The sequence below is a fragment of the Mastomys coucha genome, unplaced genomic scaffold, assembly GCF_008632895.1.
Source record: "Mastomys coucha isolate ucsf_1 unplaced genomic scaffold, UCSF_Mcou_1 pScaffold23, whole genome shotgun sequence".
Taxonomy (NCBI): Eukaryota; Metazoa; Chordata; class Mammalia; order Rodentia; family Muridae; genus Mastomys; species Mastomys coucha.
Window position 1 is genome coordinate 72,766,840 of NW_022196906.1, and position 26,893 is coordinate 72,793,732.

The following is a 26,893-nucleotide window of genomic DNA, read 5'->3' on the forward strand; positions in this document are numbered from 1 at the left end:
CAGGGCTATACAAAAACAAACAAACAAAAAAAAAAACTGTCTCAAAAAAAAAACTCTCTTGAAGTTTAGATAATAAACTACGGTCAAAAAGTTTGAAAAACACAGAAATAAAGGAGTTATAAAGATTAGGTAGTAGCTTTATAGTCACTTAAAACAGTAGCTCTCACTCTTTCAGCCATCTTGGCGCCTGTGGAGGCCTGCTGGGAATAGGACTTCTAAAAGTAAGTATGTCTGGAAGGCTGTGGTGCCAGGCCATTTTTGCTGGCTACAAGCGAGGTTTCCGGAACCAAAGAGAGCACATGGCTCTTCTTAAAATTGAAGGTGTTTATTATGCCCATGATGAGACTGAGTTCTACTTAAGCAAGAGATATGTTTAGGTGTATAAAGCAAAAGACACTACAGTGACTCCTAGAGGCAAACCAAACGAAACCAGAGTGATCCGGGAAGAGTAACTCGGGCCCACGGAAACAGTGGTATGGTTTGTGCTAAATTCCAAAACAACCTTCCTACAAGGCCATTGGACACAGGATCCATGTGACGCTGTACCCATCCCGGATTTAAACTAATGGAGACTAAATAAACAAAAGTAGATTTGTGCTCTTGTAAAAAAACAAAACAAAACAAAACAAAACAAACAAAAAAATCCCCAGTAGTTCTCAACAACCTTCCTAATGCTGTGACCCTTTAATACAGTCCCTCATGTTGTGATGAGCCCCAGCCAGAAGAATTATTGTCATTGCTACTTTATATTCTTGCTACTGTTCTGAATCATAATGTACATGTCTGTTATGTGGGATATCTGATAGGTGACTTCACGAATGGGTCATTTGATCCCCTAAAGGGGTCATGGCCCACAGGTTGAGAACCACTGGCTTAAAAGGCAACTATTACACAGTTACAATGGACACATGGCTCTTTAAAAACATAAATGAACAAATATATTAGAAGAAAATATCAGCAAGGCTGTATGCAGGGAACAGCTGCAGCCGCCTGGTGCAGGGTTCTACCTGCAGCCGCCTGGGTTCTACCTGCAGCCAGGGTTGCAGGAGGAGGCATGAGGACTTGAAGCTGAATTTTCTGACCTTTGGCCCCACCCTGAGACCTCAGCTCCCCCCCAGCTTCTTCCTGGCTGTGTCTTCTTTAGGCAGTATTCTAAGTGTTCTGATTTATAGCAGCACCTGCCACTTTCTTCTGCTCCAGTTTTCTTTGTTGATATTGACTCCTCGCTGTTGCATACCTGAAATTCCAACACAAGAGCAGAGCCAGAGGCAGAGGCAGGAGGATCCCAGTAACTCTGAAGCCAGCACAACTAGCTTCAGGCCAGCCAGGGCTACATAAGAAGAAACTATCTTTAAAACAAAGCAAGACACAAAGAAACAAACAACTCAGTGGCCTGTTGTCCTCCATACTGCCCCCCCTGCCACCTGGTCCTTGCTGGAATGTGCACCCAGGAAGAGGAAGGATTATTGAAGTGGTTGGGGGAATCAGTCTTGGATGCCCAAAGTCCTGCTGTAAACAAGGCATTACCCAAATACTGAAAATAATAAAGCTTCCACCACACCCTGCTCCACCCCAACCCATAGTCTTCCTACACAGACTATGTATGGATTTAAACACATATTTTTATTTTTATTATATAAATACATCATATATAATGTAGATATGAAAATATATAAATATATAAATAAATATGTAATATATATTATCACACACAAGTGCATGTATCCGTGCTCTAACAGATATGGTGCGTGTGTGGATATCATAGAACAACATTATAGAGGTGGGTTTTTTTCCTTCCATCATGTATGGGTTCTGGGGATCCAACTCACATGGTCCAGCTTGTGCTGCAAGCCTTTGACCTGCTTAGCTATCCTGCCTGCGGGATTGAGACGGGGCCTTGGCCTGTACTTGGCTTAGGAACTTTGCAGTCCAGGCTGGGCACAAATGCTGATAAGTCATCTCCCGGTCTCACAGCTTCCGGAGGACTGAGACTATAGGCATGGCCTACCATGCCCAGTGAAAGCGCTTCTTTCCTTTCCTCTCTCTTCTCCCTGGCACCCAGTCTGTGGTGAGAGCCGAGGGCAGCTGAGGGTGAGCACCGCGTGCTGAGTCGTGAAGGTCTTCCAAAACTGTCGTCCCTCTTCTAACCAGAGCTTGGTACTTAACCACAACTGAACGATTAACGTTTGAATAAAGACTGTGTGGTGCATGCATGCAATTTGATGTTTTACTAGCCTCAGAAAGGGCACGCTACACGAATGAGCCTTGACCACATTCTGGTAAGGAAGAAGTTCTCAACCTGTGGGTCACGACCCCACGAGGAGACATTGAATTGGCCCTTTCACAGGAATCACCTAAGACCACGGGAAAACACAGAGATTTACCATTCAGAACAGCAGCAAAATGACAGTTATGAAGTAGCGACAAAGTAATTTTATGGTGGAGTCGCCACAATACGAGGAACTGGACTAAAAATAAAGGTCACAGCATCAGGAACGTTGAGAACCACTGTGCTAAGTCAGCCACAAAAGACTAAAGTGTCGCACCTGGAGAAGTCAGTTCCTACAGACCGGCGACTGCCGGCTGTGGGGAAAGGGCTGGTGTAGAAGCCCTGGCGAGGGGGAGCAGCAACGGCCACCCCGCCTCACAAACGCGAGTCATGCCCCTGAACCGCGCTCTCTTCGACAGGTTTGCAAATGCTTTGGATTCCTCACCAGCTTTTACTCTTAGAAATTCCTGAGAGCATCAAAGCTCTTTTGTTTACGGCAGCGCCCTCTATCAGCAGTTCAAACCCCGCATCAACAAATCTGCCGCTTGCTTGTTTTACTTTGTTTTTGCGACAGAGCATGGCCTTGGGTCTCATACCTGCCTCTGTTTTGAAGATGCTGGGAGTCTAGGCCTACGCTCCCAGTTGTATTTGATATTCCTGAAATTATGTCAAGATTGCCACATCAAGTGAAAAGAGACCGTCTCAGATGAAGCCAGGCATGCGGTTCGCGGTACGCGGCAGCTGCCCCTCCCTTTGGTTCCAAAGGAATGACTGGGATTGACCGTCCTTTACAAACAATACTCAGGGCAGTTTCTCCATTGCCTGAAATCAATCCACGTTTTGTTTTAATTTGGGAAGTATAAGAACCTGAAAGCTTTAGCTGACTAGTTTGCCAGAGGGGGGAACACACCTTTAATCTTAGCCCTTGGGAGACTGAGGAAGGTGGATTTCTGTCTCTTTCCAGGGCTACACTGACTCAAGACCCAGACTCAAAAAACAACCAACCAACCAAAGATTTGTAACTGGGCAATTCTAGTCAACAACTCCAGAAAGAGCCAGCCACAAACGACAATCTCTACTCTGCAAATGCTGGAGACTTTATAGATTCAACGGTTTTTAACCTGAAAATATCAGTCTTTCTTTTTAAAATGCTTATATTGGGGTGTGTGTGCGTGGGGAGGGGTTGGGGCAGAGGAAAACTGGGGGAGTCAGTTCTTTCTATGCACCATGTTTCGGTGGGGTTGAATTTAGGTCATTAGGGCCAACAGCAAGCACCTTAAGTCACTGAATATTCTCATACGTTCTGCTTTTTCCTTCTAGGACAAATTCATCTCTGTATGGACTTCTCTTCAGTTTTGGTAGAGTTTTAGTGAAGTCCCTCCCGTAAAATGTAGAAGCAAAGGCTGAACTCTGTTCTGTTACATGGATTTCTGCTAGTTATGTTCTATGACGGAAAGACAGTCAGTGTCCAATGTGGCACTGGAGAAAATCCTGACCTGGCAATACTACCCAGCTGAATATTTCTGACCAAAGAAAACTACACAACAACCCTTGAAGGCTGAGTTTTGAAAGATGGTAACCATCAATTCTTACTGCTAAGGATTCATGGATAAGATTAATCCCCCAAGTACTTGGTGATAACTTTTCAGATAAAAGCAGTCTGATACACAAGACAGCCTAGCCTTTTCTGTTATATTAGAATATAATTTAAGGAAATTTCAGAGTGACTGACTGACTGAAAAAATAGCCAGTCTATTGTCTACAAATGGTCACTTTGTAGGTAGGATCTTAAATTATAACTAATTATTTTGAAATGTTTATTCATCTAAAGTATGGGAATGAGCCTTAATGAGCCTTTTTTTTTTTTGGAGGCAAAGCTTCACATAGTCCAGGCTCACCTCAAAGCTGACATAAAGTCAAAGCCTCATGCTTCTGTTTCCCAAAGTACTGGGATTTCGGCTATGTGCTACTATGCCCGAGGTGAGATTTTTGTTGTTATTCTTATTTTGTTTAACTTTTTAGTTTACAGTTTTATGAGTGAGCAGTTGGGTTCATGGTTCTGGTTTTTTTTTTTTTTTTTTTTTTTTTTTTTTTTTTTTTTTTTTTTTTTTTTTTAGATCACATAAAAGATAGACATGTCTTAATTATAGTTTCTACTGGCAAAACAGTCTGGCCTGGTAGTAAGCATTTAAGGTGTCTCATCATTTTTCACAGAGCACCATGACACCAGAGGGCTTCCCTTGGAAAGCTTGGGGTCTCAATAGGCAGCCAGATTTGTCATCTGCTAGAGACTCAGAGAATGCAGGCCAGACTCTCAGAACAAAAATGGTCAAGGACCGGAGTTAAGACGCCCTGGCTTGGCCTTGGAAACTGTGGGGCTTTTGTAGTACACAAAGAAAGCACCTAAAGCTACAAGCTTAATATTCAGAAACCCTAGAGGAAAACCCTGAAGTTCAGCTTTGCACAGGTCAGAAGATGAATCTTTGGGCCAGCCCTTGGTTCTCTCTGGACTGAGCAGGAGCCGAGTGTCTAAGAGGCTGATTGACAGTGTGGTCCATCTCTGTGTTCTTCACTCTGAGTTGGGTGAGACTTCCCCCAACCTTTCCTAATATTAAGGGATGCTGTATAAACCCTTGCAGTCTCACCTTTAGACTCATAGTGACCAAGGAGGGTGGTTTGTTTCTAAGTGTGGGTGAGCGCACCAGACTCTTGGACTAAGAGCCAGGGATGTGTCATAGAGCCCTCTCAGGTGTATGTTGAAAAACCCAGTTCTAAGGGTTGAAGGTATGCAAAACATTTATTGCATCACCCGTGGCGTGCCTGAGGACTGGAGCTGGCCTCAGGCTGGTGTCCAGGCTTTCTGCTCCCCTCCTACACCATTCCTTTCTCCTGGCTGGCTCTGTCCTTTTAGATGCTGCGGTGGGACAGAGATGTCCATTTGCAGGTCTGAGGTCAACCTTCCATTCGGCATCTGAGACAAAAGACTCATTTTCTCCACCTCTAATTTGGAAAATTCCAGGGAAAAGCTGGGTCAGGCTGGGACCCGGCCAGATGGGACAGAAAGTTCTAACTGATAGCCCTTTGGGGGAAAGGTGGCTTTCTCAAAGATGGTGGGGGATGGAGGCAGGGTAAAGCTGATTCCAGAAGGAACCAGAATGAGGGGCAGCTTTGTTCCATAGCCCAAAAAATGATTTCTAACATCACCCTTTTCTAGTAGATAGATTCATCCTTTGACCAGTGTTGGGCCTTACTTTAAATACCTTCTGTATAATTTCAACTAGTATAGCTTAATAATGCCTATTTCCTGAGGCAGTGGTAAGAATTAAATGATTGATATGATGTCTAACACACAATGAACATTAAAAAGACTTCTCAATAAAGAGATGAGGCATGGCCGGGCGGTGGTGGCGCATGCCTTTAATCCCAGCACTTGGGAGGCAGAGGCAGCGGATTTCTGAGTTCGAGGCCAGCCTGGTCTACACAGTGAGTTCCAGGATAGCCAGGGCTACACAGAGAAACCCTGTCTCGAAAAACCAAAAAAAAAAAAAAAAGAGAGAGATGAGGCATGGGAGAACTAGAGAATTGGACTCTGGAACACTAATTGAGATAGATTCTGGAAGGAAAAGTTGTAAGTGTGGAAGAACTCCATCCATTAGGTAGAAATCACAGGGTCATAGCTAGACAGAACCCTCCATACTGAGATAGCAGAGAGGTCCTGAGCCAGAGAAAGACAGCATAATATGACTCTCCTGCTTTCTTTCTTTAACAGTTTCAAACATGGCCATGGAGAGGGGGTCTTGCCAGAATGTAATGTCTAGAGAGTTGGTGCATAACACCATCCCATACAAACAGAGGTTATTCCACCTCCAATGCCTAAAGCATTACTAGTATACCCATGAAATCAGCCAGAAAGATCCCAACAGACTGGTGACAGACTGACGGGGGCTGGGAGAGGAAGCATCAGAAGGTAAGGTCAGCTACTCCACAGGTGAGTCTCTCTACATTGCTTAGGCAGGGTCGTTGTCCAGGGAGGAGGTGAAAATGGAAAAAGGACACAGAGATTTCTCTCTGCATGGAAGGTGAGACAAAGACCACAGACCCTATCCAGCATCGGATGTCTGTGATGCTTGACTGTACACTTTTGTCTCTCATGCCAGAATAGTTCCTAGCTGAGCGTGGTGGCCATGCCTGGGGAGAAGGAACAGTAGTGACAGAGAGACTGTGAGCATCAAGTGTAATTCAGGGAAATGCCCAGCATGGCCTCTGATTCATTGTAAGAATTCAGTCAAAGGAAGTTGCTATGGTTATCATTGGTTTTTTTTTTATGATTATCATTGTTATTAAGCACTATGTGTGCTCTTCCCTGTAATCCTAAGAGTTGGGAGAAAGAGGAAGGAGGACCAGGAATTTCAAGTGACCTTCTGCTACATAGTCACTCTGAGATCAGCCTGGTCTATATGAGGCACTCCCATCTCAAAAATTAAAAACCAATCAATTAAAACAAAACAAACACACATACACACACACACAAAAAAAAAAAAACCAAAAAAAAAAAAAAAAACCCAAAGAATTCACCGAGCAGATAAGCAGAAGTCAGGATTTGGCAAGTTGAGATGTCAGCCTTAGGGTATTGAGCTCACTGGGCAGAACCCTGTCCTTGGGACAGGGATAGCTCTAGTACTGGAGCTGGAACCCAGCAGGAGCTTCCTGTGAAGGGAAGGAGAAAAAAAGCTTCAACTCAGAGCATCTGGCAAGCCAGGTCAGATCCACACCAAGAGAGGAGGCAATCCCACAAATTAAACAAACAATTTCTATATTTGGTATATGCAGGGGAAAAAAAAAGCGAAACTTTGAAGATAATGTGACCAAAATACAGTCTTGGATATCTACTGAGAGACTGCAATATGAATTAGCAACAACAAGAAGAAAGACAGTGGATTTTGATTTTGTAATTAGAAAAACAGTTACTGTTAGTGATATGATTAAGGGTTCTGGAATACCATCAATATGAGAAGTCACGTGTTTTAGAACAGTATTGGAAGTTCTTGGACGGGTATGTTAGAATTCCTAAAAGATGAGTCAGACTTCAATATGGAAGTGGAAAAAGAATTGGGGGGGGGGGAGGATTTGCTGTTTAGCTCAGGCTAGCCTTGAACTTGCAGAGACACTCCCTGGAATTTCAGCCACACCCTACCACCCCGAGCTACACAGAACTTCTGGATGTCTTTGATTCTCCGTTATATCTCCGAAGCTCAGAAGACTACCTGGGGTTCAGCAGAAGAGCTGAGCTCAGCCCGTGTCCTGAGGATATCTCCAGAGAGAACGTCTTGAAGAAGAATTGCATTCATTGTAAGGATTGATATCACTTAGAATTAGGGATGACTTTCAGTGTTTCTTGGTTTAGGACTGTCAGCTGTCTAAAAACTATCTCAGTGATTTCCACCACCCCCTTGGTGTTTGCACTGCCGTGTGTCTCCCTGCCTGCCTTCTCACTCACACACACGCAGGATAAAATGCATCTACTGTAAAACGGTCACTCTTGGATTCGACCTATAAAACTATCAGGAAAAAAAAAGTATTTCTTTACAGATTTTTCCCCCAACATCCTTTTAAGTTAGATGTCCTCTTAGCATAAGGGAGGGGAAAGTTCAGAAGCACACCATAGAATATTCGTCACATGGCTAGCACCCTGAGAAGAACTGGGCTGCTCCTACCTGTCCCTGGCTGAAAGCATCTTGATTTTGATTGGACAGTTGCCAGACTCATTAGCATAGTGTACCCTGACCTGGGTTAGGGAACAGCGACCACTTAGAAATGAACAGAGCTTGCAGGACCTGAGCCAGAGCTGACACTTGTATGACACCTGGACTAGGAGCTGGACAAGAAGGACAGACTCTGGAGCACTGAAGGCGGAAAGGGTGAGTTGCCTGGCCACGGCCACAGGCTTTATTTGTTCTAGTTCAGGGTCTGTAAAAATGATGAAAACTAAACACGCCTTGGTCACAACTCTGAAAGAAAAGGAAGTCTTGACAAATTCAGATCTTTTATTTTAATCCTGGGGAAGGATTGAGTTTACTTACTGACTGGGAAAAAGCAGTATTCCACCCACCCCCAAGTCTTGTTCTTAATTTTTAGGGAAATACTAAATTAATCCTCACTTCATGAAAGTACGTGTCAGAGAAAAGTCTCTTTAAAGTTTTAAAAATTATTGTACTTTTTAGGAGTAAAATCTTTATTCCTTTGCTCTTAATTTAAAATCAAGTATCTAGCCTTGGCTAAGAACAGCATTTTTAGGTTTTGACGATATAAATCTTGTTTTCCAACTTTTTAAAAAAATCTGTTCCATTTTGCATAAAGTGCGCCATGATTGGCGTAAAGTGCGCCGTGGGTCATATCCATTCTAATTACAAGTTTGGGCTAGCAGAGTTAGGACTGTGACAGACAGTGAATTTACTATTCACTACTTCTCTACTAGTCTTGTAAGCTGTCTCTGAATTGGGGTGGCAACCATTTTTTTCCCCAGCAGCTCAATAATTGTTTCCTAAGCATAGAGATTTACTTAGAAGTTACAGATGACGAGCCGTTGTAGTATAGTGCCTCAGTGGTTCAGTGCAAGCCCCAGCGGTTATCCTCGGTGCCACAAACACAGAAGAGATGCCTCTCGCACATTCAGTCTTGAATATGCCAGTGTTTGTGGAGGGGAAGGGACTTCATGACTGGGGGTTGGGGGGAGGTGTTACCACAGAGCAGTAGCTGATCTTGGAAAGGTGATGAACAGTACCTGGGATTTATCTACAAACATATTAGTTAATCTAAAGTGCTATGGGCATCTATCCTAGGCTAGCTGTGTCTCTTTATGTAAATTTACATACTTTATGTAGAAATAGGTGGCTCCAGGTAATAATGACTTCTAAGGCTCTTATAACCCAGGTCTAGCAAGGAGGATGGAAATAAACCTGAGGATAAAAGGAGGGTCCAGGGTATTAGAACCCCAAACAAGTCTACTGTAGCAAATGCTAGTGGCTTCTGCAATTTTTTTTTATTATTATTATTATTAGCAGTTGGTACTTACAAAAATGTCAATGAAATTGCTATTTCTGGCAGACAAGTGATAGATGGATTCTGAGTTGTTTTACTTTGTTGCTTCTTTTAAAAAAAAGAGAGAGATTTATTTATTTTATGTACATGAGCACATTGTTGCTATTCATCAGACACACCAGAAGGGGGCATCAGATCCCATTATGGATGGTTGTGAGTCACCATGTGGTTGCTGGGAATTGAACTCAGGACCTCTGGAAGAGCAGTCAGTGCTCTTAACTGCTGAGCCATCTCTCTAGACCATTGCTGCTGCTGCTTCTTTTTTTTTTAAACATTTATTAACATGTGTGAGTGCACACACACACACACACACACACACAACGAGAGAGAGAGAGGACAGCAAGTGGGGTTTCTCCTACCATTTGGGTTCCAGGGACTGAATTCAGGTCTTCAGGCTTAGTAGCAAGCCCCTTTATCTCCTAAGCCCCCGTCACCCTCTTTTGAGACAGTCTCCTATGGTAAATCAGGCTGGCCCTGAACTCGTGGCAATGGGCAATCTTCGGTCTCTAGGGTATGAGCCACCACATCTGGCTTTGTAGTTTCTAATCTCTTAAATCATCTGTGTTATTCTCATTTCTTTACTTAGCTTTGAAAAACCAAGCCCTTCAGCTGCTTTCGTGGACAGGAGTTCTGAGACCGGGAGCTCTCCTCTGGAGAAGAGCCTGTGGTGAGCAGACCTTATCATGGAACTGGAGGACTTTGATCCTGAAGACAAAGAGATGCTGAGCTGGGACATTAACGACATGAAACTGCCTCAGGTATGTGCTTACAGGACCGGCCCAGCATGTGGCTGTGAAGCCTGGTGCTTACCTCCCCCGAGGCTCTAAAAGGGAATCTGTCAGATCCTAGACAGGTGAACTACTTCAGAGCTTCAACTGGACAGCTAACGGAGGTAGTTCAAGGGGAGATGTAAGGCCTAGGATTGGACGCCCCAAGAACAGAAAGCATTTTGCTTCCTTCCTTTCAAAGCTGGCTCACTCAGTTTACACACTCAGTACTTGCGAGTGGACGGACTCCTCATAAGGCAAATAGACCCCATAGAGCCTTCTTTACCGTAGTGCTTTTAACAGTTAACCCTGACTGGACTATCTGAATAGTGGTGCCCTGGGGGTCACAGCCTACTCCTGAGGGACTTAGGGAGCTACCATCCGTGGGCTCATTGGCTGCTCCCCACTCTACCAAGGAGTGCTTTGTTTGTCACATTGTCTTTGGCCTCCTCTATGCAAATAGCTGTGGTGTGTGTGCATGTGCAAGAAAGAGTGTGGGCGGCGGAAGACAAAGTCTTACCAAAGCTGGCCTTAAATCCCCAAAGGAGCTCAAACTTGCCTTGAGCTCACAATCCTCTTGCTTCTGCCTCCCAAGTGCTGGAATCACAAGCCTAACTAGCAAATAACCTTTGAACTCTAATTTGATGGGAAGCATTAATTAAGGCCAAGTTTCTGTGTCTATCCCTCCTATCTTATCCTCTCTTCCTGGTGTCTCAAGATGCTTTTACTGGGCATGTGACTATGACTAGTAAGCCTGGCATCCACTACCACCAAATACTCAAACAGTTGATCCTCCAGTCTGTCCTGGGCAGGGCAGAGGGGTTGGAGTCGCCAGTCTCAGCTCACCACCCTTCTGGGTTCTCACAGTAATGGACACTCTCATCTGTTTCTCATTGGTTTCCTTTAATTTCTTCTCGAGTTCTCTTTTGGCGGGTGTGAGAAAGTTGGAAGACAGAAAAATATACCCATTCATCAAGAGGGCAAATGCACTGTCACTCACCACGCCAGGCAGACATCCATTTTCAGGCCTTGTGTTGGAAGTTGCGGTTGACTTGTGCTGCAATTGCTGCAGCTGTCTTAGGGAAACTTTGGAGTACACCTTAACTGCTGTTGGCTCAGTGGCCCGTATTTCTCCCTATTTTTAATTTCATGCTTGCGCCCCACCCCCCCCAGAGTGTGAGCTGGAGATAATATTGAGAGCTGAGGTCAGCAAACATGGAGGAACTTGTAAGGGGGGGACAGAGCTGCCACGTGAGCTGACATACATTTTTCCAGGCGTGGTGGTGCATGCCTATAATACTCCCACGTAGGAGGCAGAGGTAAGGAGTGGCCACAAGGTTGGCCTTAAAAAGAAAAAGAAAAACAACACGCGCGCGCGCGAGCACACACACACACACACACACACACACACACACACACACACACACACACATTTTTTCCTAGATCCATACCATTCATCAGCTCCCTGGAGGGAAAATCAGGGCTCAAAAGCTCCCATTCCAGCATAAATTTCCAAACCCCAAAGCATTCTTGCCTCCTTAGGCCATCACACAGGAAAGTCCACAGTCAACACGCACACTTTTGCTCTAGTAACAGACCCTTCGCAGTTAGGGAGCAGGTGAAAGGTCTCCTGAAACGGTCTCTACAGAGACGCTTTCCAGCTGGTAAAACTCAGGGGGATAACTAAAACCAGAACCATCCTTTAGTATGGTCATTCCTCACGTGGGAAGTAGCAGGATTACTCTAGAGAACAATTTTTTGGTGCAAGGACATTTGTTAACTCCTGAAGACATTTAGAATTTTGCCCATCTATAGGCAACCCAGAAGAGGCAAATTCATTCCAAAGAGTTATCTATAGTGTCAACATGACAGTATATTTTATTTCCTTTGTTGTTAGAGGGTTTTACTATGTAACCTTGGCTGGCCTGGAACTTGCTATGTAGACCAGAATGGCCTTGAACTCTTAGAGATCTCCCTACCTCTTTTTACTGAGTGATGGGATTAAAGATGTGAGTCACCACACCTGACTAACAGATTTGTTTTGTTTTTAGTAACATCTTATCTTTTACCAGATTTGCTTGAAGTGTCTGTTTGAAAAGTTGGGTATGGTGTGGTATTCCTGTGAATACTCTGGCATAAGGCCAGCCTTAGCTACATTGTGATTCTATCACTTGGTCTAGACGAGCCCTCCTTGGCTTTGTGTGTGTGTTTGATGTCTTCGGTCTATTTGGGGATACTTCATGGAAAGGATTAATAAACTAGTTATGCTGGACGGTAATTACTCTATGGAAGAGTAGACCATACTAAGAATGGAAATTAATTTTAATGTAATAACATGATGTAAAATTTGGGGTTCTTTTCTCTTCTTTTTTTCTTTCTTTTTACTTTTTGAAATGGTCTCACATAGTATAATCCAGGCTGACTTTGGTATGAAAGCAATCCTGTGGCTCTCAGTCTCCCTGTTGCTAGAATTACAGACAAAAACTGCCTTTCCTAGTTCATTCCTAGGTTTCAATCCTAGGTTTTGATACCTAATTTAAGAGTTTGATTTTATATGTTTTGTATAATAGTAATATGTAATTTTATGATAGTCTATTAAAATTATAAATGGCTAAATTAAAATTAAAATGAAGGTCATATAAAGAGTACCCTGTATTTTTATATAGTTTAAAGGGTACTGACTGAGTAAATTATAGGATTAAATTATGCAGAGAAGTCATAGAAATATCAATTACATTCCTAATGATGCTACCCAGGGGGTGATAAAAACACAAATTTGCTAGATGTGACACGTTGGAAAACTTAAGGGTGTCCCCTTTCAATTATAAACTTCTTAACCAAGAGCCAAACAAAGAGTTACTCATGAAAAGTTAGAAATTAAAGTAAACATACTGTTTAAAAAGAAGAAAGTGTTTTATGAAAAGTTAGAAATTAAATTAACAAAGGTTCTAAAAAGAAGGGGACGTTTCCTGGGACTTGCTAGCAAGGTTAAGAAGCATCATTCTTAGTTGGTTTTTTTTTTTTATTTTATTTTATTTATTTATTTATTTATTTTATTTTATTTTTTTTTTGAGACAGAGTTTCTCTGTGCAGCCCTGGCTGTCCTGGAACTCACTCTGTAGACCAGGCTAGTTTCGAACTCAGAAATCCGCCTGTCTCTGCCTCCCAAGTGCTGGGATTAAAGGCGCCCGGCCCACCATTCTTGGTTTTAAATCTACATTCCGGGGGGGCAAATTACAAGGGCTTTCAGAACCGCCTTCCTCTTGCTACTTTAGTGCTTGGATATTTGAACATCTGGATCCACCACTCCGCCCATTTTAATATAAAAAGTTGTCAAAGATCCCACTAAATGCCCAGGCGAATAACAGAATAAAGGAGCAACAGCCAAGAGAAGAGAGCTTCCTGCAGTTGCAGTTCTATGCCTTCAGGGCTGCGCATGCTCACATTTCCATGCAGTTCCATGCCTTCAGGGCTGCGCATGCTCACATTTCCATGCAGTTCCATGCCTTCAGGGCTTCGCGTGCTCACCTTTCCTTTTGGGAGGGAGGTTTCTCGCACTACTAATTAATGGAACTAGAAAACTAGGGTGAGTGTCGGGAATAACCTCAAAGATGTTGAGAGTCACTTCCTCCTCCACATACATGATGCCTTTGTTTTGGTCAGAACATCAGAGGGGCTCTCACCAATACATTCACCCATGGGATTTGTAATTCTGACCAGCTCCAGTGGGAGTGGGTGGGTGGGACTCTCGAATAGAAATCTATACTTTCCTCTAAATGTCCGCCCTTGTTTCTCCTATTTTAATACCTGGGTGTCACATTAGAATAATACAAATCAAATCCACCAATCCTTTAAAGTTCAAACAATTAAAGATAAGCATACATTTTTAGTGTTTTGATCTGTTTTTTGTTTTGTTTTGTTTTTTGTTTGTTTGTTTGTTTGTTTTGAGACGGGGTCTCTCTGTGTATCCCTGGCTGTCCTGGTACTCACTCTGTAGACCAGGCTGGCCTCGAACTCAGAAGGCCTGCCTCTGCCTCCCAAGTGCTGGGAGTAAAGGCGTGCGCCACCACCGCCCGGCTTTGATCTGTTTTTTAAGCACCTCGAAGGTAACATACTTGTGGCTGGAGGGATAACCCTGAGGTTAGGAATGTTTGCTGCTCAGAGGACTGGAGTTCAGTTTCCAGCACTCACACTGGGTACCTGCACTCACGTGTGCATACATTCCTCTCTCCACACAAACACATGATCAAGAAATAAAATAAATCTTTTCAAAGCAAAGCAAAATATTCTGCTATGTTCTCCTTCAAGAGAAAGCTGGAAAGCACTGATTAGAATTTCGGTGAGCAGGAAAAAGAGAGAGAAGACGGGTGTTGATGTTATACGGGGATTCTCATGTGGACACTGAGGCGATTCCAGACCACAGTGGCCAGGGTGCCCAGTAGGAGTGGGAATGATAGCGGCATATCCTCCCTGGCTGCGCCTTCCAGTGGGAAAGAGTTGCAGCTGGCTGCTGGGCTGCAGGGGTCCCTCCAGCAACACACTCCTTCTGGGTGGAAGTCCAACCGAGGGAATGCTCATCCATCCTGACGCGGATGCTTGCCTTCAAACATTCTTTGGCTTTGCTAAACTAATGTTCTGTGTGGTACATTCTTGTTGGGAAAGCAAAGGATTGGTACTTTGTTTTTGTTTTGTTTCTAATTTTTCCAGAATCTTCTACCATGATCCTTTGAGAATCTTCCAAATGAAAACTGTTCATATTTTATGTCAGGTCTCTGAGAGTCATAATGATAGGCAGAGTCAAACTAAGATGGTTCTCATCCTAAGAGCTAGGCAGGATCTACCACCTGAAGTACCTGTCACCATTGTGGAGCCTGGGAAGATGCGCCACACCCAGCGACTCTGATTATTTACAGCCTACAGCATACTAGGTGCTGTGTGTGGCAAGCATTTTACATTCATGATATTTAATCCTCAGAACAGAAGTAGAAATGTCTGTCTCATCATTCCTATTTCACACGTGCAGAAACAGAACAGGAAACAAAGTAACTCATGCCCTAAGGACCTCTTTAGGGTATGCATTTTATGGTGGTTCAAAACATAACATGAAATTTGCTTTCATAACTGCTTCGGCAGTGCACGAGTGGCCACCAGGGCACACTGTTAACCGGCCTCTAGAGCTGTTTCTTTTGCTGAATTGGAACTCCAGACCGACTGGACCACAGCTCTGTCCTTGCACAACAGAGTCCAGTCAGATGTTCACATGCAGGGAATAGGGTAATACCGGGCAATCGCACAGATTCATCCTGAGTCCTCTGCATGCCTGAGCAGTAGAGACAAGCAAGGAAGCGGCCCATGGAGGAAAGAGTGCAAGTTCAGGCCTCTTTGAACTAGAGCTCTGCATTGCCTACTTCTGGTGATTTTGTGATACCCAATATTAAGCAGTGTGGTATGAGAAAATCCTCTTGCTGTGCTTTTTTTCATAGATATTATGTAAGCAAAGAGCACGGTGAGATGACTTAGCTCAGAAATTCTTCCTGAGAAAAGGCCGTTGCTGTTATCACCACAGGCTGCGGAAACAGCAGAATTCAGAAGGGCTAAATCCCATCTCCTCTTAGTGTAGTGACCAAACGCTTGATAGACACAGCAGACACCCATCACTAATGTGTCGCTGCTGGTTCTCAACCTGTGTGTTGTGACCCCTTGGGGGGGTCAAAAGACTCTTTCACAGGGGTCATCCAAGACCATCAAAAAAACACAAGTATTTACATTATGATTCATAATAGAGGCAAAGTTAATTCATGAAAATAATTAGCAATGAAAATAATTTTATGGTTGGGGGGGGGGGGGTTGTCACCACAACATGAGAACTGTTTTTAGAGAGTCGCAGCGTTAGGAAGGTTGAGAACCATTTGTGCTCAGAGATGTGGCCGCCGGAATTAAATTTGGTTAAGGCTTTACCAAAGGCCTCTTGCTCTGCCCCTGTGACCCGGATCTCTCTTACATCTATCAGCTCTACAGAGATAAACCGGAAGGTATTCTGCATGAAACTGTAACGCAGTCTTTGTGTTTCTGTCAGAATGTGAAAAAGACTGACTGGTTCCAGGAGTGGCCGGACTCCTACGTGAAACACATCTACAGCTCGGATGACAGGAGCGCCCAGCGCCACCTGAGCAGCTGGGCCATGCGCAACACCAACAACCACAACTCCCGGATCCTCAAGAAATCATGCCTGGGGGTGGTGGTATGCAGCAGGGACTGTTCCACGGAGGAAGGCCGCAAGATTTACCTGAGACCTGCCATCTGTGACAAAGCCAGGCAGAAGCAGCAGAGTGAGTGAGGTTTGGGGGTGGCAGCCGGGGAGACGGTGGACCTGTACCAAGGGCCCAGCCAACCCTCCCACTGGAGTTCCATGGCAGGCAAGGTAGTCTGACAGAGAACTCTCTAAGGAGGAATCACCTATCTCCCCGCCCCAAGGCCTGTCTTTGTCTTCAAGGCCTGTCATGTGCAGAGCCCCCTCATGAATGCCCCCATTGCTTTCACCTATCTCCCCGCCCCAAGGCCTGTCTTTGTCTCCAAGGCCTGTCATGTGCAGAGCCCCCTCATGAATGTCCCCATTGCTTTGGAGAGAGATTAATTCTTGGAAAATTCATGAGAAATTAGTTCAGGCTTGCTGCCTGCCCTCCCCCAACCCCCACCCCCCGAGTCCCAGGAGATCCCAGTGAGTAGCACAGCAGGACTAAATTTGTCAACTCCACTTTGTCCGTTCGGACTCACGCCATAACTACCCATGGAATTCCATCTTTACTCTTCCTTTGTGTCATACTCACTGGCTAGTGAGACAGAGGCTTCCAGCTTCCTGTGCCTATCTCACTTTACCCCTCCAGTTACTTATGTTCTTTCCTAGTCATGTGTCTTCAAAACTTCCTCTCTGTCGTTCACAACTTAGTGAGATTTCAGGGACAGTGTCCTCTCTCCTTAAGTCTCGTTACTTCTCTCTATAAAAAGTACTCAGTATTCGTGAATAGGTAGGGAGGACCTCTGCTCTGCAGATGCTCTGGCCTGTAAAACAACCACACTTGTCAGACAGCTGTTGACTGTATCCATGTGTGATCCCAGCTGGCCACTGGGAGACAGAGTGCTGGGATCATGGGTAAAATCCAGCAGAAGGGGGTACCTGTGACTGACTGTGACTGACTGTGACTGTGCAGGTCTCTCTCCACTGTCCTGGAGTCATAGCTGAAAGCCAGCAGGACACCCCAGACTCAGAATCAGCCCGCGTGGCATGGTCTCAGTAATGCTTCTTTCTTTTTTTTTCTTTTCTTTCTTTCTTTCTTTTTCTTTCTTTCTTTCTTTCTTTGTTTTGTTTTGTTTTTTTGTTTTTGTTTTTTTGAGACAGGGTTTCTCTGTGTAGCCCTGGCTGTCCTGGAACTCACTCTGTAGACCAGGCTGGCCTCGAACTCAGAAATCCGCCTGCCTCTGCCTCCCCAGTGCTAGGATTAAAGGCGAGTGCCACCACCGCCCGGCTCTTTTTTTATTTTTGTTTTTTTGTTTTGTTTTGTTTTGTTTTTTCCTTTTTAAATTAACTAACTAATTCTCTTACATCCCGATCGTGGGCCCCCTCTCCCTCCTCTACTCCCATTCCCACCCTTAAAACCTCTTTCCATTACCCTCCCCACCCTCTCCTCAGAGACGGGGAAACCCCCCTACACGTCTTGGGTACCACCCCGCCCTGGAACGTCCAGTCACAGTAGGCCTAAGCGCATCCTCTTCTGCATTGCTTCCGCTGTAGGGAAAAGCTGTCCCAACTGCAATGGGCCCCTGAAGCTCATCCCCTGCCGAGGCCACGGCGGCTTCCCAGTCACCAACTTCTGGAGGCACGATGGACGCTTCATCTTTTTCCAGGTTGGATTTGAGTTATTTACTTGTCTTCTCTTTCATGTGGCAGCTGTCTATCATATTTAATACAGAGGAATTTTATCGGTGGTTTGGGGTACAGGGCTACACCATACCGTGCCCATCCTCTGGGGGAGCAAATGCCCGTGTACCCTACTTCACCAGAGGTGGAGCACTGGAAACCCAGGAAGACTGGGTTCCTCCACTCCTGAGGAAGGGGGGATGCCTAGCTGAGCACCCCTAGACCAGGACAGACAGCATCGAGCTCGTGGCCTTCCACAGACCCCAGCTTGGGTACCAGTGCTGACTCAGCACTAGCTCTGCACACAAACAACAGTTTGATTCCTCCTCAAAATCCCAGCTTTCTGCAAGATTTGTAAGAAACACTAATGGGGGGAGGCAGAGGCAGGTGGATTTCTGAGTTCGAGGCCAGCCTGGTCTACAGAGTGAGTTCCAGGACAGCCAGAGCTACACAGAGAAACCCTATCTCAAAAAACAAAACAAAAGAAAGAAAGGAAGAGAGAGAGAGAGAGAGAGAGAGAGAGAGAGAGAGAGAGAGAGAAAGGAAGGAAGACAGACAGACTAATGGGGTCTGGATGTAAACAGGTGAAGACTGGGCCCTGGTGTCAGACAGCCAGTGGAAGGTTGGCAAGCCAGCTCTCTCAAAGACGCGGCCCTGCTCAGGAGCATTTGTCAAACTGTGGTGTAGCTGTTTCCACAGAGGCTGAACTCCAGCTACCTGCCACTTAAAATGGCCAGCTCACAAAAGTACTGAATGTCTCCTAGTGGGCTCCAAGCTTGGCTGTGGAAACTCCAGAACCCTGCTTACAAAAGGAGATTATCCAAATGGCGTCCTTTCTCTAAGCCTCAGGTCCTTCTTCTGTTAAGCAGGACTGAAAAATAGCAGTAGGTGTGTAAGTGATAAAGTATGTAAGCCAGAAATGAAGGAGAGGGGTGAGCATCGCTGGCACACACTTTGGGGACATGATGGGAATCAGGGGCCACCTAAGGAGGGGACCTCATAGGACAGGAGGCAGGCAGGAGCATGGGTGAGCTTGAGAAGAGTTTCAGTTGCAGCAGACAACCTTGCTAACCCTGGGGTTATAAGAGAGGACTGCGCAGAGAACAAAAGCTACACCTTCTCAAGGCCAATTCAGTTACTAACTTTTGTTTCCTTCTTACTACATTGTTTCTCTAAAGTCCAAAGGAGAGCATGATCATCCCAGGCCAGAGACCAAGCTGGAAGCAGAGGCAAGAAGAGCCATGAAGAAAGTACACATGGCCTCTGCCTCCAACTCCTTACGGATGAAAGGGAGACCAGAAACGAAGGTCAGCTGGCCCAATTGTGCTCAAGCTGTGCAACCAGCCTGCATCCCTGCAGGGAACACGGTAGATGGCCCCAGTTCTTTACTGGCCAACAAAAGCAAACATTCTGTTCTAGCTGACCCATCTACAAGCAGGCATCCTCCCAGGCATAGCTGAATCTGAGACGTTTCTCTTCATTCTTATTCTAATTGAAACAGGCGTGCAAATATTCCGTATGATCCTGCCATCCCTGCTGCAGGCTTTAAAACAAAAAGCTTGAATTGGTATTGAAATTATAGTTGGAAGTTCTACATTTTAGTTCCAATAGACTCAGAATTAATCAAAATAATCTTCACAAAATGTTATTAGCCTCATGAGTTTGGAGTTTTGTTTTTGTTTTCAAATTTCCGTACATCCTTAGAACAGATTGCTTTTTTAAACTGGTCTAAATAATCAGATGGTCTAGGGCCATACCACCCTAAATGTGTCCAATTTCATCTAAACCCATACTTTCTAATTCTAAATCTTTCCTAATGCTGCAACCCACTAATACAGTTCCTCATGCAGTGGTAATTCCCAACTAGAAAATTATTTCAATGCTAATTGTAATTTGGCTACTGCTATGAATTGTAATGTAAATGTCTGATATTCAGGAAATCGGATATGTGACTCCTTCAAAGGGGGCATGACCCACAGGTTGAGAACCACTGATCTAAATGATCAGCCAGTTGTTAAGATGGGTGATCTTTGGTGTGGTACCAGCTCTTGGGACACTGAGCTACACCAACATTTAGGATCTAGAGTTCGAAGCCAGCCTAGGCAACATAGTGAAGCAACTTTTTATTTGTTGTTGTTGTTGTTGTTGTTAAGTTTCTGAAAATGATGTCCACCCAATGGTGGAGGGGAAGTGTGAGAAAGCCCATTGCCTGATGGCCTCATAATATCCATTTGTCCGTTTGATGTAATGCTAATTTCTGTAAAGCTCGAAGTGTACCTTATCTAGAAGAAATTGTGATTTAGTCCATTGCAAGGAACCTTGAGCTCCCAAATCCACAGGACTGGTCCTCATCAGTCATCTCAGCCACTCTACTTGGACAGAACCTTTCTCTCCTCCCCCTCAGACTATCCTCTTGTGAGGGGAAAACGTACACAAAGAGCATTATAACAGTTACCTAGTGGCTCCTTCTCCTGTGACTAACTGTGAAATAACATAGTTACTCCATGTCTTAGTCAGGGTTTCTATTCCTGCACAACATCATGACCAAGAAGCAAGTTGGGGAGGAAAGGGTTTATTTGGCTTACTTCCACATGGCTGTTTATCACCAAAGGAAGTCAGGACTGGAACTTAAGCAGGTCAGGAAGCAGGAGCTGATGCAGAGGCCATGGAGGGATGTTCTTGACTGGCTTGCTTCTCCTGGCTTGCTCAGCCTGCTCTCTTATAGAGCCCAAGACCTTCAGCCCAGGGATGGCACCACCCACAAGGGGCCCTACCCCCTTGATCACTAATTGAGAAAATGCCCCATGGCTGGACCTCATGGAGGCACTTTCCCAACTGAAGCTCTCTTCTGTGATAACTCCAGCCTGTGTCAAGTTGACACACAAAACTAGCCAGTACACTCCATTTATAGAAAGAAATTGAAGTTGACCAGTTTATGTTCTAGTCTATGCAGTTTACATGTGCTCAGCTTACATGTGCAGTTTATCTATCTCACACTAAAAATTAGAATAGTCCAGGTCAGGGAGAAGGGAAAGGGAGAGAGGCAGAAGTGGGGGTGAGCGGTAGCCCTGTGAGTTGTACCAGGACTAGTACAAATCTTTGAAGCTGCAAGGTTGGTTGGTTTGTTTTTCTTAACTAGCCCCTTATAAATGGCTCAAAAAGACAGGTATCTTATGTCTGAGCATGAGTCTAAACACCCAGTGTGTCTACAGAGTGCATCCGGCTCTTTACAGATTAGAAAGTTGTTCTATTCTATGCACTGGAATAAGAAGGAGTCAGCCTTTCCTCTCAGGTCCCCAGCAACAGTGGAGAGGCAGTGCCTGTGCTTGAAGTATGCAAGGAATGAGGGCAGTCTTATCGAGGGATATTTGCAGAATAACTCAAGGGTGCCTGGGGTAGCCATGTGGATTTGCTTAACTTATTAACGCGAATGTTCATTTCCCTTTCCAGGCTCTTCCAGGTGAAATCCCGAGTCAGGGAAGTTTACCTTTAACTTGGTCATTCCAGGAAGGCGTCCAACTGCCCAGCAGTTACAGCACACCTTTAATAGCTAACACCCCCCAGCAGAACTCTCTGAATGATTGCCTGTCCTTCCCCAAGAGTTACGATTTGGGGGGAACCACTGAGCTGGAAGATCCAACTTCCACCTTAGATTCCATGAAGCTCTATGAGAGATACAAATTCTCCAGCAGTAGGATCTACAGCAGTGAAGACCAGTTTCAGCCTCCTGTCCCTGGGGTGTACGGGGATTATGATGATCTGCAAGCTTGGAATAAAAATGCTGCCTTAGGGAGAAATCCTTCCGATGATACTTACTACCCACCCTATCCTCTGCCTGTGGCCAGCTGGCCCTACGACTACTTTCCCTCCCAGAACTCTTTGGAGCACTTTCCGCAACAGGTTGCACAGGAACCACCTGCAGCCCAACCAGGCTGTCATCCCTTGTGGTCCAATCCTGGAGGTGAGCCTTACGAAGAGAAAGTGCCTGTGGATTTCAGCAGCTATGTGCCTTCCCTCACGTACCACCCACCTCAGCAGGACCCCTTCCTGCTCACCTACGGCTCTCCTCCTCAGCAGCAATATGCACTGCCTAGCAAGAGCAACAAGTGGGACTTTGACGAAGAGATGACATGCATGGGTTTGGATCACTTCAACAATGAGATGCTCCTGAATCTCTGTTCATTAAGATAACTCAAAGCTCCCCTTCCCTCTCTCCCAGTTGTGATTTGTTAAAGGGCTTGGCAGAATTTTCTTAGAAGACGGGATTTCAAAGCATTAGCCTCAGAGGAATGTTGGAATCAATTGTAACAAGCAGTAGACAATGTCTCCTCACTCAAGCTGTTGACAACGCCAGTGTGTTTATCCTCAGTAAGGAATAGAAAGTCACTGTGCCAGGTGTAATGGCACATGCCTCTAATTTCAGCACTCATGAGACTGAGGCAGTTGGATCTTTGTGAGTTCAAGGCCAGCCTAGTCTACATAGTGAGTTCCAGGAGAGCCAGGACTGTGTAGACACACCCTGTCTCAACACCTGCCCCCCCCCCAAAACAAAAGCACTTGGTTTTGGGGCAAAATGGTCTCTGATGCCTCTGTCCAAGTGCTGATTCAGCCCCCCAGCAGGGCTGTCTGGAGGGGTCTTATTGTGGCTTATGCATGTCAACTTAGTATTTCATCTATGCCTTTTTGGGAGCCGAAAATGAAGGAACAGAAAGAAGACAAGAACTGTGGATGTGTGAAGTTGAATACTTTACCCAAGAAGCGTTTAATACTTTGTTTAGTTTTATTTTTTTTAATGGGTTTTCTAGATTTGTGACTTGTAAAAACAAGAGATGTGACATTATGCTATTTATAAAGGCCAGAAAACAAACGGACACAGGAAGAGGGTGGGATCCACCCCTCCTTCTCTTCTTGAGTGACTTCTCCTTCCACAAGTCACTCAAGGCTGTGATGCTGTTCGATTCATTTTTATCCCATATGGTGTCTCCACGTCAGGTTCATATATGAGGAACTCTTGTTTCAAAGTCTTTGTGAAGGGTTGGAGGTATAGCTCAATGGTTGAGAGTGTGCTTAAGATGTTGAGGTTCAACCCTCAGTAACAAATTTCAATAGCAAAGCTTTGTTGGGCGTAGCAGTGCACACCTGTAATCCCAGAACTCAGGAGGCTGAGGCAGACGGATCGTGAGTCTGAGGTCAGCCCAGGTAACATAGTGAGACCCTTTCTCAAACAAACTTAAGAATATTCTCTGTAGATGCTAAGAGGCATGGCTACATGGTGGAACATAAACTCAGCGCGTGGTGCTAAGCTGGGCTCTCACCTCGGTACCAAAAACCCAGACAGCTAAATAAGGACTTCCTGCTCCTTAGCTAGTTACTCAGTCCCTATTCTCTGCTGAGGGGCTTGGCAGTAAAGTAGCCCAGCACACAATCTGGAGTGAACCTTGCCGTAAGCAAGTGTTTTCAAAATAATCTTCGCCGTTTGATTCGTAACTAATCCGTATGATACAAGATACAAAAATAAGTGATGTCTCCTGTTGCTCTGCCCCTCTGCGACACCTAAGCTTCCTTGTCTACTCTATAGGTTAATGGCATTTTCTAGAGACATATGTGAATATTGTTATACATAAGGTATAAAATATATTGTTTTCTTATGAGTATTATGTGTCTGTGTGTGGTGTCATATCTGGTACTGTATCTATCCTGGCTTTTGCCATTTTAGGTTACAATCCAACACTGGATCCTATAAGTATATGGGAGCTGAGTGGTCTCATTTTCTTTTTTTTATTTTTTTTATTTTATTTTTTTGGTTTTTCAAGACAGGGTTTCTCTGTGTATCCCTGGCTGTCCTGGAACTCACTCTGTAGTCCAGGCTGACCTTGAACTCAGAAATCTGCCTGCCTCTTCCTCCCAAGTGCTGGGATTAAAGTCATGTGCCACCACCACCCGGCTGAGTGGTCTCATTTTCAATGGCATGCAGTGATTAGTATTATAGTTAGATAGTCCCCCTTCACTGACAGTCACGTTGTTTGAATCTAGTAAATGCTTTGGTGTAAATGCCGAAAAAGAACTACTTAATTTAGCAGAGTTACACTGCACATGCTTGTATATGCACAGGCAGGACAGAAACTAGAACTCCTTCCAGAGTGCCCATCCCACTCCACCCCAAGGCCCTTCTTTCTCAAAACTCATCTCTAGGTTGTCTCCTTGTGTCTTTGCTAAGTTTACGCGTGCTTCCACACAACAGCTCGGTTTTGTCTTTTGGTGGGGAGCTAACAAAGCAAACCATTTGATGCATTTTAAAGGGTTGTTAAGGAAGTCGGAGAGATGGTTTAGCAGCATTTGATGCATTTTAAAGGGTTGTTAAGGAAGTCAGAGAGATGGTTTAGCGGGGAAGGATGCTTGCCACCAAGCCTGATGACTTCAGTTCAGTCCTTGGAACCCACATGGTAGAAAGAAATTAACTCTATCAAGTTATCCTCTGGTCTCTACACACTCAGGCTTATGTGCATAAACACAATAGATGTGAAAAGAAATTGTTGAGGTATAGCAGCCATAAAGAAGAATTAAAAAATTATGGACTTGATGGAGTTTCCTACATCTAGAAGGTTCCAACTGCATTGAAAGAAAAATAAAGATCCAATAGCTGCTAGTTAGTTTCCATTGGTTTGAGATTCTTTGGGGATTTCAAACATTTTTCTCCACTAGACTGAAATGCCCCTTCATCTCAAACATTTTGCCTTAAAAAAAAACATAATCTTGATATTTATCAAAGCAAGGACATGATTAACTACTATCTCCACCACTAAGTCTGATACCCAACCTTCCAAAAGGCTTTTACTTCTAAACACATATTTCTCACAATTAGTTCCAAATAATAAGATTCCACATCTGTGATTTCATTTTATGTATATCTGGCACTTCGACCACAGATTAGGATCTAAGATTTACATAATAGCACCAGTCCCAAGTTCATCATCTTTTTTTTTTTTAATTTTTTTTTTTTTTTTTTTACAGACACACCAGAAGAAGGCGTCAGATCTCATTACGGGTGGTTGTGAGCCACCATGTGGTCGCGGGGATTTGAACTCAAGACCTTCGGAAGAGCAGTCAGTACTCTTACCTGCTGAGCCATCTCTCCAGCCCTTTTTTTTTTTTAATTTTTTTAAAGATTTATTTTATTGTTATGGAAGTACACTGTAGCTGTCTTCAGACATACCAGAAGAGGGAGTCAGATCTCATTAGGGATGGTTGTGAGCCATCATGTAGTTGCTGGGATTTTTTTTTCTTTTTTTTTTTTCGGTTTTTTTTGAGACAGGGTTTCTCTGTATAGCCCTGGCTGTCCTGGAACTCACTGTGTAGACCAGGCTGGCCTCGAACTCAGAAATCCGCCTGCCTCTGCCTCCCAAGTGCTGGGATTAAAGGCGTGTGCCACCACCGCCCGCCAAGTTCATCATCTTAACTGTATAGTTTAATGGTTTATTTATCCATAGTGTACTTGATTATTCTGTGTAATGAAACTATAGAAAATCAAACTATAGAAAACTGCCATTTCCACTGGGCAGTGGTGGAGCATGCCTTTAATCCCAGCACTTGGGAGGCAAACACAGGTGGATTTCTGAGTTCGAGGCCAGCCTGGTCTACACAGTGAGTTCCAGGACAGCCAGGGCTACACAGAGAAACCCTGTCTCAAAAAAAAAAAAAAAAAAAACTAAAGAAAAAAAGAAAAAGAAAGAAAGAAAGGGAGAAAGAAAGAAAACTGCCATTTCTCTAAAAACTTCTGCTAGTGTGGGATTACGGAAGAGGTGGAGAGATGGCTCAGCAGTTAAGAGTATACTGCTCTTACAGAGGACCCGAGTTCACTTCCCAGTACCCATATCAGGTTATTCATAGCCTATATAACTCTAGTTCCAGGGGATCTTGCACACTCTTCTGAACAGCCTCTGTGAGCACCCTCACTCACATGAACACAGACATACATAAACACACATAATTAAAAATCCTCTTAAAAAGTTGTTAGGGACTCTGTTCTTCCCTGTTCCAGAGACGTCCGCATCTTCTCATGCAGTGATAGCCTTGTCTTTTAGGTAAAGGTCGGAGTGTGAAGGCCATCCCTGTCTTCCAAGAGTGAGATTCCACTAATGTCAAGGGGTGGGGTGCCGTTTGAGTATGTTGTGGGGTTTACTGGTGTCTTCACTGCCATGGAGAAGGCTGGGTGGGGCCAAACTGGTCATCGGCTCCGCCCCTTCTGCCTATGCCCCCCATGTTTGTGATGGGTGTGAACCACGAGAAGTATGACCACTCAAGATTGTCAGCAGTGCTTCTGCACCACCAACAGCTTAGCCCCCATAGCTGAGTCATCCGTGACAACCTTGGCATCGTGGAAGGGCTCATGACCACAGTCCATGCCAACACTGCCACTCAGAAGACTGTGGATGGCCCCTCTGGAAAGCTGTGGTATGATAGCTGCCCAGAACATCATCCCTGCATCCACTGGTGCTGCCAGGGCTCTGGGCAAGGTCATCCCAAAGCTGAATGGGAAGCTCACTGGCACCACCTTCTGCGTTCTTACCTCCAGCGTGTCAGTGTGGATCTGACATGGCATCTTGAGAAAGCTACCAAGTCTGATGACATCAAGAAGGTGGTGAAGCAGGGGCATCTAAGGGCCCACTAAAGGGCATTACACACAGAGAGATACACAGAGACACACAGATGCATACAGAAATATGTACACAGACACACAGAGAGACACACCATAGATGCATACATACATGCACAAAGACACACAGACATAGACAGATAAAAAAGAGAAACATTCATGCAGAGATATATACACAAGATATAAAGACA

General features: G+C 44.6%; 1 protein-coding gene and 1 pseudogene across 1 annotated transcript; both read left to right on the forward strand.

The window, feature by feature from the left end:
- The first annotated feature begins 227 nt into the window (after window positions 1-227).
- Window positions 228-561, forward strand: LOC116073184 (annotated as a pseudogene).
- Window positions 562-8,069: 7,508 nt separating this feature from the next.
- On the forward strand, window positions 8,070-22,588 carry Gcm1 (glial cells missing transcription factor 1). Its single transcript, XM_031344718.1, has 6 exons — window positions 8,070-8,187; window positions 9,954-10,125; window positions 16,211-16,463; window positions 17,924-18,036; window positions 19,228-19,356; window positions 21,500-22,588. The coding sequence occupies exons 2-6, from the start codon at window positions 10,051-10,053 to the stop codon at window positions 22,238-22,240; spliced, it is 1,311 nt and encodes a 436-aa protein (XP_031200578.1). The 5' UTR covers window positions 8,070-8,187; window positions 9,954-10,050; the 3' UTR covers window positions 22,241-22,588.
- Window positions 22,589-26,893: the final 4,305 nt, after the last annotated feature.